Source organism: Macaca thibetana, chromosome 1, assembly GCF_024542745.1.
Source record: "Macaca thibetana thibetana isolate TM-01 chromosome 1, ASM2454274v1, whole genome shotgun sequence".
Classification (NCBI taxonomy): Eukaryota; Metazoa; Chordata; class Mammalia; order Primates; family Cercopithecidae; genus Macaca; species Macaca thibetana.
The window spans coordinates 139,723,820-139,737,224 of NC_065578.1; the positions used below are offsets into that span (position 1 = coordinate 139,723,820).

Here is a 13,405-nt window from a genome sequence, read left to right on the forward strand (position 1 = left end):
TCAAGTATAACTAATTTTTAAAGAGTAGTAAATCCTATGTATGGCACATTTTCTTTAAAATTTCTTTTACTGTTACTATTTCTGCTCCATCCCTTAGGCACTGCTCTCTGCTAACTAATCTGATAAATTAATTTGTACTTGGGTATAAATATGCAATGCTGCCTTAGGATCTTTTACTCCTTCTTTTATTTATTCACTATATTGAATTCCCATTGTTACGGGAAGCAGGATATAGAAATAATGACAGTGTTGGGCTGGTGAAAGATGATTTCCAGAATGGAAGGCTTTGATATCCCTCAAGTTACACCCTGAAAGGCCTATTTATGCCTCATATACATAAGTTCTAATTGTTGACCAGATTCAATAGGACAGAACCAGATATTGATAAATATTTTTATAGAGTGCAGTGGCGTGATCTTGGCTCACTGCAACCTCCACCTCCCAGGTTCAAGCGATTCTCCTGCCTCAGCCTCCCAAGTAGCTGGGATTACAGGCATGTGCCACCACGCCTAGCTAAGTTTCATATTTTTAGTAGAGATGGGGTTTCACCATGTTGGCCAGGCTGGTCTCAAACTCCTGACCTCAGGTGATCCACCCGCCTTGGCCTCCCAAAGTGTTGGGATTACAGGGGTGAGCCACTTGCCTTCAAAATTCTTTCTATTGACTAGATTAGTTTATACTATAGAAAATTGTGTTATTTCTGTTTGAGACTTCAGAATTGATGGATAATAGACATTTACTGTCAGATAGTAAAGATCCTAGATTCTTTTTTGCTATAGAAAGAAGGTCCATGGTTTTTCACTACCACAGAGAATTCACTGGACACATACTTTTTTCTGGATTCCTTCTTCTTCCGACTTCACCCTTCTTCAGGGGAAGGATCAGATGCCAGACTTTGTGGGTAAAGAAGTAAAAAAGGCTCTGGATAATGTTTTCTCTGTCAAGGTTAAGTTTTTTGATACAGCTGATCTGTGTTTGTTTTGTACTCATTCCTAGGGCACTGCCCCTCCTGGTCTCTTCCCCTTGCTGGGATTTGAGCCCTACCTCTTACTCCCTAGTTGATATGTGGCTCCTCCCACATAGTAAATTGGCCTGGCATCACTCCCTGTGGTGACTCTTCTTTCAGCAGGGCACATCTTCACTGGGATTCGGGAGGCTGTGAATTCCCTCTAACCCTGTGTCTTATATTCTGCAATAGTCCCCATGCCATGTTTGGGGAAACTTTAGCTCTAACTAGAAGTTGAAAACATTCTACAATACACAACACTATGAGAAATCACTCTTAGAAACCAGGCTTGGGTGCTTCTGCTCCCAGCCAGCCAGTGTCCACGTGTCCATAATGCCCAACGGAACACTTCTATCCATTGACTGTATTCTCTATAGCTGGCCACCTCCTGAATGTACCAGCTAATTGTTGAACAAGTTTTAAATCAATCATGAAAATAGTTGTTTAGATGTGTAAATTACTGCCGCAGTACCTATTTACAGCCAAGATTTTACAGACGGATGCCTTGATAAATGTGTTTTTATTTGCTGTGAATAATTTCTGTACAGTGCCATTGAAAAAACATAATTCACATTTTCTATTAAGAAGGCAGCAGCAGTGTGCGAAGAGTTGTCAGTGATTTTGTGACCCCAGTTAGGATTATTCTGGGATTGGGGTTGATTCAGGGGAAATTCAACTACACTAGCAGGAAAACTGTTGGTTAAACATGAAGTTAGAAAACCCCTTTTCAGGCTGGGTGTGGTGGCTCATGCCTGTAATCCCAGCACCTTGGGATGCAAGGAGGGCAGATCATGAGGTCAGGAGTTCCAGAACATCCTGGCCAATATGGTGAAACTCCGTCTCTACTAAAAATACAAAATTAGCCAGGCGTGGTGGCATGCACCTTTAGTCCCAGCTGCTCGGGAGGCTGAGGCAGAATAATCGTTTGAACCCTGGGAGGTGGAGGTTGCAGTGAGCCAAGATTGTGCCACTGCACTCCAGCCTGGGTGACAGAGTGAGACTCCGTCTCAAAAAGAAAAAGAAAACCCCTTTTCATGGCCTGAAACACAAATATGAAAGGTAAAACCAAAACCAGAACACAGTTCTTCAGCCCAGACTCTCTTTGTTGCAATCATGGACAAAGAGAAGGCCTGATGACAGGTGTCCTCAGGGAAGGCTGAGCTGCAGGGCTGTGCCCCAAGCCTGTTAGCCGGGCTTCAGAGGGCTGTGCACTCACAGCGAGCTTGGGCAGAGGTTCAGACAGCTCCTTTCAGCACTCTTTCACCAGGCGTGTGCACAGGTCAGAAGCATGGCAGGAGGGTCAGAGGAAGTGAGCAACACAGTCCCTGCTCTCAAGCTAATGGTGGTGACAAAGGCTGAGATAAGGGCAGACCTGGACTTACAAGCATCTGACTTCAGATGACCCATGCAGGCAGTGAACAGTCACCACCCCTGCATCCCTAGCTGCCAGGCTCTCCCCTAACTTGGAAGCCCCTGTCTGCCTGAGTCTTTCCCATCATTGACATCCTATTTTCTGAAGTCTGTTGTGTCATACTTCCCATTTCTCCCAGTAAACGCAGCCCCAACCCCACCTCGTAGCTCCTGGATGTGCCCTTTTTCAAGCCACCAAAGTTCCCAGCCACCAGAGCCACCCACTCACCCACTAGCCACAGCTTTTCCCTTCTCTTCCACTCACATCAGGGCTCCCAGGGCCCAGTGCCTCAGATTTGACAGTTCAAAGCTTAGAGCAACTTAAAGGTGAGGGTTCCTGTTAGTACTATTCTGGCCATATTGTGGATTTCGTAGGATTTGGGGAATGGATAAGAGACCTACAATCTTTTAAAGAGTTGAGAAATTTCTGGAGGAAATTTCTGTGATGCACAAAGTGCTGTTCTTGGTTTTTGTCTTGTTTTAAAAAGTTAAGAATCAACACATTTGGAACATAACCCATCTGTAGGTCATGCTCACAAACACGTATGCATATAAAACCAGAAACATTAAACAGAGATGTGCTCATAAGAGATGGAGAGAGATACATCGCGATCAATGTGCCTTAAACCAGATGGGATGACTTAGGCAGTGTTTAGGGTGGAAGTGGAATCCCAACTAGGCAGCAAGGGGTGGAGTGGCCTGGACAGTAAACTGGAAGTAGCTGCAGTCGGAAGTGGGTAATGATCACTTGTTCGTTTTATTTGATCTTTTTATCATTTGCTGCATGGCATGGGCTCCTCGTTCCTCCACTGGCGTTCTCCTCCCCCAGCCCCCAGCCCCCAGCCTTGCCTCTTCTCCTCCTGTACATGTACCTTTAGCTCTTACTCCATTTTTAGGAGGCAGTACAGTGGCTTGCTCTGAGCCTTTGTGAGATTGGCAATAGCATGTGCTGCTATTGTTATCTCTTTTAAAACAGATAAGGTGGACAGGAAATGCTAATGGCAAACACAGCTGCAGCTCAACCCCTGTGCTGTTTTGCAAAGCACATTTTCTTATCAGGCTCAGGGCCAGGACCCATAGACAGAGGTGGCATGGCTGGGCAGCTGTGAGACTAGCCCATCAGGCCACACTGTGTTCTGTTCTGTTCACAAACACAGTAAGTATGTAACCAGATAGTTCCGGCTAATCCTCAACACTTCTCTTTCTTCACTTATTTCCAAAATTGTTCATAAGATCAGCTGTACGGTTTGAAGTGTCACAGGCAGGAAGTAAAGTTCTTTTTGTGGTTGGATTCCCACACCCTGGGTCCCTCTTTTTGAGCCACCTTTTCATTGCTCCCGTGAAGCCAGCTCTTCTGCTTGTCATTGGCACCTGAACCCAGTGACAAATGAGGTACCTTTTATCAGATTGCTGTGTAGGTTGAGACCAAGTCTGAAAATAAGAGCTTTCTCGTGAAGCTGTGAACCACAACCGTTTTAAACTTCCAAAAATAATGTGTACCTTTTACAAAATTGCAGAGTGCCGTATCCCTCAAATTGAAGATGCTGAGATTCATAACAAGACGTATAGATATGGAGAGAAGCTAATCATCACTTGTCATGAAGGATTCAAGATCCGGTACCCCGATCTATACAATATGTTTTCATTATGTCGCGATGATGGAACGTGGAATAATCTGCCCGTCTGTCAAGGTACAGAACTGATGCTCCAGTTCTCAGCTGGGCTGTTCTTCTCTTGGACTGTATTGTAGACTATGTACATGTTTATCTAATAAAGTGATAGCGATGATGGGGGAAATAAACAAAGCCATCTACCCACATGGATCCAGTTGCATCTTTACTACAATTGCCAAAGCTCTGTTCTTCGACTCTCCATCACCACTCCTTGTAGCTTGCTCAGCTCCATACACCCAGTTTTAAAGGATAAACAGGAAACACCTTGTTCCTTGGAATGTTGGATGTCTCCTTTACTCCAAAATATCAAAAGTAGTTTAAGAATCAGGAGACTTGTAACTGGGCTGCTAACACAATGAGGAACTATTATATATTTAATGGAAATAACAGAGCATTTATGCTTATATCAATAGTCATGAAAATATAGTTAAAGCCAATCTTAAACAGAGGCTGTTTCCTCTTAATAGTGTTTTTATTTATATATAATGCATGAAGAGCAGAAAAATTATCAAATTCAAATTTCATCCAAACAACCTGGTGAATATTTATTCCCTTGCATTTTTTAGATTTGCCTGGGCCATCATAGAGGGCCCTGTTTGTGAAAATAAGCCCTCAAGTTCAGAATAATTCTGATTTTATTTTTTGACGTGTGACTTCAACCAAAGAACCAAGAAGGCAATGCATAATTCATAATTTGAGGGAGAAGGAGAGCAATCTCATTTGCTCCAAAAGCACCGGCGTTCTCAAGCTGAGATGAATGTTAACTTTGTGCTTGGAAATCACAACTGGCAGACTCTGATATTGCTTTGGGTGCCCTGTTCTTGGAAATAAATAGTTTCCTTACATGAGAGCTTCAGAGTCATGACCCCTTGAAGGAAGAGAGGCTTGAGCATCAGAAGGACGAAAGCAGCCCAGACCATCACACTCCCCTGGTCTCTCCCAAGAACTGCCAGTGTTGCTGAGCATGTTCTGTGCTGCATTTTTAAAGGAGACATGATTTATTTACATTTTCAGATGTCTACAAAACAAGCAGCTGGCTGTTTAGTTGGGCTACTTATTCAAACAAACTTTATTACCTGCTGATCCGTTTCATTCCTCCGACACGATCAGAGTGATAGCCGGGAAAACCACCCCAGACCGCAGCCACTTCTTCCCTTCCGGTTTTCCGTGTAACCTTTTGCTCTCCCATCCTTTCTGTTTCCTTTTCTGTCACTTAAATATAGGATGCTCCTTTAGGAGTTATTTTTTCCCCAGTGATTAAAAAAAAGAAATACCCTGTGTCGGTGAGCCTCTCAAAGTGTCATTTCGAGGCTTTAGACCCAGGCTTTCCTATTGCTCTTTCTGGCCACTGTTGCCCCCACTCCACCTCCCCTTCCTCAAATCCCAGTCAAGACATAGCTTTTTTAGGTCTGCAACAACAGAGCCAGTCAGTTACCCTGAAGAGGTATGCTTCTTCAAACGATGCAAGCCCTGCCCACCTCTCCCTCCTCCTCAGAGGTCTCTGTCCCACAGAGGGTGGTGGGTGCCCTGGCCTGTGCCCTACCCTCTAGTGCACCCCATGCCTTGCTGCACAGAAAGATAGGTCCTGCCTGCTGGAGCTGCCACTGCCCCAGTGTTGCTCACTGGCTGCTTGCCTGGCACACCATAGGAAATGAGGAACTGAAGTTGCTTTGGACAGCCTGACACCCCTCTGAGCCCCCAGGGGGAATATAATTGGTCCTAAGAGTGACATTTCATTCTCTAACTTTTATTTGCACCTATAGATCCAGGAGCTAAAGCCTGAGGAGGCCTCTCTCTGTTATCTAGAAGTGCAAATGGAAATTACATTGAACTATTGAGTTGAAGCCAGTTTTCGACTGTTATATTTAGGACAGGCTGTCTCTAACCAAGAGTGAGCATATCTTCCCTTCTCCTCTGATTAACTGCACGAATTATAACCCCAGTCTGAGTCAGAGTTAGTTTTTATTTGAGAGAAACCAGCTATCTGTGTGGGTAGTTTAGAACTACAATTCCTTCCTAGGAAGAAGAGCAAGCACAATCATTTGTGCCAACTCATTTGAACTACACTTGAGGGTTCTAAGGTGCTCACTTGTTCACGTTAATGTGCTTCTCTTTTTTTCCTCAATTATTGAGTCTGTTTATTCCTGATCCCCAACTTCCTCCCCACTGCATAAACACACATACACTTCACTTTTACTATGAACATTGTCAGTTTTCAGCTCAAAAAAACAATAATAATCTAAGGTTATGGGACTGTCTACAAAGATGGCTGAGCTCCATACCTTTTAGGGTATGGTGCATCCCAAATGTTGGCCAGTTCAAAGCTATGATCTCCTTGGTCTGCAGAGCCCCATGGCCCCAGGACACAGCAGTGCAGGATTAGCACTGCCCAGCCCTGACAGTGAGTGCCTCAAATTCTGCACCCGCCTCACCCTCACCTACTCTGATGCACAGACACCATATACTGGGGTTTCAACCAAAGCAATCTGCTGAGAGATCCCTTCAAGATACTTACAATGTCCAACAAAGTCAGCTTAGGAGAAGGGTTCAGTCATCTGCTGCTGTGCATGGGACACATACATTCTGTATCTGGTGACTTAGAAGGGAAAGTGGGTATTTTCATTATACATTATTTACTTCACACACAATTAGTTCTCTCCTGGATAAACACCAGCTCTGCAGTGTCATTATTTCCTCCAGTGAAATTGCTGAAGCAATAAGAAATGCCCTGATCACAGGGGATGCCACACACAATAGAATTCTCTGCCACCAGGAGTGTTCTACTGGGCTGCACAGACTTCAGGGCAAACAGGCTGCTTAGTGTTCCACAGAAGGAGTGTGGGATCCAGGTCCCACTTGCACGCTGATTGCACACAGCATGCTGTGCTCGATGCATAGGCTCAGGACAGCAGTGGTTCTGAGTGTGGTCCCGAGACTGGCAGTGGCAGCAGCAGCAGCAGTGCCTGGATGTTGGTAGTGCAGTTGTCAGGCTCCCTCTGCCCCAGACCTGCTAAAACAGAAGCTCTGCAGGTGGGCCCAGCAGCCTGTGTCTAACAAGCCCTCTGGATCATTCTTGAGTTTGAGAACTACCACACTGTGGGATTCCTCATCTATTTTATATAAAACACAACTGGATTTTCAGAAATTTAAGGCCACCATCTCAGGCATATTTCTGTCCCCACATCCACTCTAGTGGAATTGAGTTTGGAACCTAAGCTTCCCAAGCCGCTCTCACCACCACTGAAACCATTCGTGGTGTCTGTGTCTCTTTCCTCTTACAGCACCTCGGTGGTTCTCAACCTGGCCGGCACATCAGGGTTACTTGGGGAGCTTTAAAAAAAGATAATGATTCCCAGGCTCTCCTCAGAGCCTGGGCATGGGGCCCGGGCACTGGTGTTTTGTAAAAGCTTCTTAGGTGATGCTGAAATGCAGTCAGAGCCGGAACATGCAGCCTGAGGGTGTACAACCCACAGTCAGACACTCACCACCTTCCCTCCATCCATCTTAGCTACTCCTCTGACCCTCTCGGTGCCATTTGCAAATAGCAGAGCAAATACCTACATGATAATTAGAATAAGGAACCTGAGTATTTGAGACCAAGGTGCTTCATTCTTCAGAGGTGGTGCCATTTTAACAGTGGGGGAATCCTAAAAAGTTCCAGCATTCGGTGTGACTTTTCGATGTACAGAGATGACAGAGTGGAATCTTTCCCATTTTCTTTCACCTTGCACAGGCTGCCTGAGACCTCTAGCCTCTACTAATGGCTATGTGAACATCTCCGAGTTCCAGATCTCCTTCCCAGTGGGGACTGTGATCTCCTATCGCTGCTTTCCCGGATTTAAACTCGATGGATCTGCGTATCTTGAGTGCTTACACAACCTTATCTGGTCGTCCAGCCCACCCCGGTGCCTTGCTCTGGAAGGTAACACATCTTATTCTTTCCGAAGTTGTATTTTGTATTATTAAAGTGAGGAAGAAGATCAATAGGAGGAAGAACTGCGAATTATGATCAGCAATAACTTTTCTTCTCTGCGTACATCTTTCTCACCTTTGTCCAGAGCAGAGATCAGCTGCCATGAAGCCATACTTACAATTAGACATAAAACTTGCTTCCCTCATCCTTAGGCTTAAAGAGGAGAGCAGATAAAAGAAAAAGTTGTGAGCATCAAAGGTTAAATTACAAAATATTGCAAAGTTAAATGAAATGTCTTCAAAAATTAATTTTCTCTACACCAAATGAAAACAGATTGTATCATGTCATTAATCTCACCCCTCATTTTATTGTTGTGTCGATGTTTCTTCCATATTTCCATGCACTTTATAGCTTAGCTGTAAATGTTTGGCTGCAAGCACACCCTTGGATGCCTGAAAGCAAGAGCTCTTTTCCTCCCTGTTTTTGTTAAATCTGTATGACTATAGATTGTGATTCACTAAAGACCACTAATCAGTAGTATGAAGTAGTAAGGAAAACGGGGCTTCCATTGGCAGAGTCAAGGCAGTGTCTGTAGGGGAAAAGTCCATAAACATTTCTGCTAGGCAAATTGGATATGCTGGTTCAACTCTTGCTTTAACTCAGATCTTGAAAGTATGCCTGAAGAGAACAAACACCAATGTGTTTCTTGGCATCTGAGTATAGCGGGTAGGAGGGCTCTATATGGGGAAAGAAAAAAAGTGAAGAAACCTCAAATCAGGAGCCCCTTCAAAGCCTATTTGCAGCCTTGTTTGGGAAACAAAGCAAAACAATGGAATATGGAAGCAAATGAGTTCTTACAAGTTTATAGCATCTCTACAAGTGTGCACCTCTGTGTGGGAGGAAGTCAGGGCAGGACGTGTGTCATGGAGGATGACTATTGCTCAGAAGGATAAGAGACGGCCTCTCTAGGGATGTGGAGTGGGGTTGGCTGGAGCCATGGAATCTCTTTGGAGAAGAGTGGGGGAAGGAGGGCAGGGAGCGAGAAGGCCAGCCCTTCCCATTGGTTTTGTCATACTCTGAGACTGGTCATTAGAACTCCCCTCACTCCACTTCCCACCCATCCCAAATCCCCCAGGGAATTGGAGCCTAGCCTAGAGATGCCAGATAAAATGTAGGATACACAGGTAAATTTGAATTTCAGATAAACAAATAATGTTTTAATATGAGCATGTCACAAATATTACATGGGACATACTTAGTATAAAAATTATTCTTTGCTTATCTGAAATTCAAATATATTTATAACTGAGTGTCTTGAATTTTGTTTCCTAAATCTGGTCACCCTAGCCTCAAGGGACAAGGTCATCCCTTTTGCTTCCAGTGGGAATAGCCTTCCTGTTATCTGGATGCTGCTGGTAGGCCGTGGACCTCTGATGGAAGGGGCTCTTCCCTAGTTCTGGAGGCTTCTCCCTGCTCAGATAACCAGACAGAGAGGGCCCTTTAAAGGTACCGTCATTATGATTTTATCAATTTGAAATACCTGTTTTCAAATCTTTTCAAATTTGGTTTAAATGTGTTCTAACCAGTCAGGTTCTGATAAGCTTTATTTTGGGATTTGAAAAGCAGTCTTTATGGAGCCTAGAGAATATGATTGGATAGGCATAAAACAAAATCTAAGGTTATAAACAGGGAGCTGAGAATGGCTTCGGGTTGAAAATTAGTCTTCCAGTCTAACATGTCCCCTTTCCTCTGCCATCCTCCACTATGGATAGATGGGAAAACCCTGGCTGACATCTGCCTGTGCCAGGAAGGCCACTTAGTGCCTTTTTCCCTAGGGTTTTTGTTTTTTTAATAAGGTTTACATCTCCATTTTCAATAGACATCCCTTTAAATTATCTGATGGCATTTGTTGGTGAGCGCTTTCAATGCAACACTGGCTAAAGGTACAAAGCGGTGATTCTAAACTGAGAGGCACAGAGGCGACTAAAGGATTATTTTTTTCAAGACTTGATAGCAACTGGGTTAAATTAAGCAGTGGGTTAAACTAATAGGTAAGGATTCGTGAGCAAGTTATCCAGATGTACCTGGGGGTTGGCATTTCTCTCATTCTCACTTTAATTGTGTATCATCTTTTTAAAAGATGGCGCCTTATTTATGCAATATTGTCATAGGGTATTGAACATAGATGAACTGTCACAAGGGGATCGACCCTTTTCATAGATCACCCACACTTTTAACTCCTCATCTTTCTGTCTTCCTAAGCACACGATTTGCACAATTTGATTTTTCTTGATGACACAGTGAAAATTATTGCACTGGGCTGTGGAATTATGATATCTAAGGGGCTTTTGAATATATTAGAACTCTCTGACCCCTGCAGTAATGGTGTGGACAGTTCTGCTGTGGAAGTCTTTCTCTTTGAGTTTTCTGTCCCTTTCCCATTCCTCTTTCACTATCAATCCATCAGCTGTCAGTGTGCCTGTCACACTCAGGGTACCTGTCACTGCAGCTGTCCCTCACCCCCAATTTCTTTTCTAACTTGCTGTAAGCCAGGAGAAAGGTTCACCAGGCTCATCATGGAGGGAGCGTAGCGTATCAATTACCAGTGCAGACTGACCTCGGATGGACTGGCTTCACATCCTGGCATCCTACTTAATCACTTCACCTGGGGCAAGTCACATAGCCTCTCTCAGCCTCCATTTCTTCCTCTGTAAAATGGGGGTGATGAATCCCACTTACCTTGTGGGACTGGGAAGAGTCAGTGAGATAACAAATCTACCCATTTAATGAAGCGCCCAGCCCATAGTATGTGGTCAATCACTTGTCTATTGTTATTAATGCACTTAGAGTTTTATATAAAGTCACAATAAATAAGAGAGAATCTAGCATGACTCTCTGTGGATACGGTGTCCAAGCTTTTAGACATGTACATTGTCACACAATTTTGGTTGTTCACGTGCTATTTTGGTTACTTGCATATTCTTAGCTCTGTCTATGTAAGATGACTCTCAGACAGCAAGAGAAAATACTGAACAATAAGAACGGCCACCATTAATTTTGAGAGCTTACTACATAGGTGTCAGGCTACTGCTCAAACTGTGTGACACAGTGTCTCCTTTAATCCTCTTAATGCCATTTGGAAGCAGGTACTACTAACCCTCTTTAGCCGCTGAGTAAACCCAGCCTTCTAAAGGTTCAGTAACTTGCTCAAAGTCACACAGCTAGGAAGAGGGGGAGCTGGGACTGTAGCATGGATCTTTGTCACTTCAAAGCTCATGTTCTTAATCACCAAGGTACATTGTCTATTTAACATGTTCTGATTACAATCTAACAGGGGGAAAGCAATTTGATACTTTTATAGGCATTTTCTTAAAGCAAAAAAATACAATAATTATTGCATAGGAAAGAATTTGTCGTTCTAGTTTAGTTATCATCTCTGAGAAATCCCAGCAGCAGGGGGAGGCTCTGTGCCCCCTGGGTAGCCGCAAGCTCTTACTGCTGCTGCCCCACAGTGCCTATTAGTCTCCCACATGGCCATGGAACCCCCCTGCAGCCAGTGAGCCAGGCAGATGTTGTTGGCCTCCTTTTACAGATGAGGAGACGACCCCTTGGAGAATGCCATGACTTGTCCCGACCCTCCAACTGTTGGTGTGTGCTGTCTGCCACACGGCACCTCCTCTCCCTAGAGGAGTGGAGAGCACTTTGTGAGGGTCAATGTTTGAGTGACACCTGTCACACTCACATGTCAACAATCTCATAGTTGATACCTGGCTTCATGAAGGAGTTGATAATTTGGAAGGAAACGCTTTGGCAGCCTCACCAAAGGTGGCAAGAGTTCCGAAGCCCAGTACGAAGGTGTGGGTTGCATGTTTTAAGGCCTGCACTATTGCACTCATGGATAGTGGGAAGATTCTGGAGCATATATGGGTCCCTATTGCTGTGTTGTCAGATAAAACACACAAAATTTCAAAGCGTTGAACCAGAGTGATGGCCATAATGTTTTAAAATCAATGACTGTATAAAATTGGAGCTGGAAGGAGCTTTGTGCATCCCTGTGTGCCCCTGTGGGCCCCGTCTTGCTGTGGGCCTGTGCACTTTGCCTCGTCTATGTGTATCTTAGTGCTTTCCACTCTCGGGTTCTCTTCCTCCCTGAGGCCCTCACCTCCGTCTTTCTCTTTCATGTGCATGCACAGACACAACACACTGAATGCAAGAAATCTTTACAAAGCAAAAAGGCTCTGACAATAAATGTGGGGAATTTCTCATTGTTAAGTGCTAAGAACTCCGTTTGTATTGTCACCAGTGATCGTTGAACACCTGCTAGGCTCAGAGCAACACCGAATTGGGCACTGGGGAATTACAAAGAAAGGAAAGGACATAATTCCTTACTTTGAAGAGTTTACAGTCTAGAGTGAGAAGATGACTAAGTCAGTTTCCTAGAGAATAACATCATTACAGATGGCAGCCACGTACACACACAGCTACTTTTACCAAGGGGCACGCAGGGGCTTCTGCATTTGGAAAGGGTAGAAGGGCAGTTTCAGGGGGTGACATCACAAATGTAAAATGAAATTTTCTACCCAGGGATTTATGGCATTTTTGTTTATTTTCCCCAGAGACCAAATAATAGCATGTTTCTGTCTTTTCTATCTCCACTTGAGCCTTGGGGAAAGAGAAAGGTCTGAACATCTCACTCCTAGGGAAGGACTGTGCATTTTGAAGCACGGCGGAGCTCATCGGTGTAGACGCAGCCTGCCCTAGCATGTGTGAGAGGCTCCAGCCCAGTGGTTTGAAGGGTGGGAATATGGAAGGATATTGAGGAGCATAACAATAAGTAAGTGAACCAACCATGTAGCACATAGTTGCAGGGACGGACACAGACACACACGGGAAGTCTAGGAAGAAGAGTCACTAACTGCCCAGAATCCCCTGGACACTGTGTGCTTGGGGTTGTGAGGGCTGCTGGTTATGAGCGGTTGCAAGAAAGGGCTCTTCTCTACAGGGGATAGGACCACCCACAACCCGTTAGTATCTGGAACATTCTCTTCACATTCAGGTTTTCAAACAGCCTGGAAACAGCACGGAGGTGCTGGGTATCCAGTTATAGAAATCTCTGGGGGCAGCTCTTTCAACAGCAGAGATCACAGCACTGTGCCTCTTTGAGGCAGGTTGCAAGGGTCAGAAGAACAGATGATGGAAGCAAAAACTTAGAATTTGGGGTCCTTAATTGTAGCTGCCACCCACTTAAAGATTCCTGTTTCTCTAAGTGCTAAATTAGAGGACTTAGGATCCTGGATCCTTTATCCAGAAGTCCTCCCTTCAACAACTCTCTAGATAAAAAGATGGAATCAAATTTAGAAAGGACCAATCAAACATTTAGGGATATTAGAGTTTAAAAAGAAA

At 44.3% G+C, this 13,405-nt stretch overlaps 1 protein-coding gene across 4 annotated transcripts in view; it reads left to right on the forward strand.

Moving 5' to 3' along the window:
* Positions 1-13,405, forward strand: part of SUSD4 (sushi domain containing 4) — a 141,666-nt gene that overhangs the window by 90,277 nt on the left and 37,984 nt on the right. For all 4 annotated transcript variants that reach the window (XM_050760733.1, XM_050760730.1, XM_050760735.1 and 1 more), the window contains 2 exons: positions 3,934-4,107; positions 7,823-8,011. In XM_050760733.1, the coding sequence (XP_050616690.1) occupies positions 3,934-4,107; positions 7,823-8,011 (363 nt within the window). The remainder of the gene's footprint in view (positions 1-3,933; positions 4,108-7,822; positions 8,012-13,405) is intronic.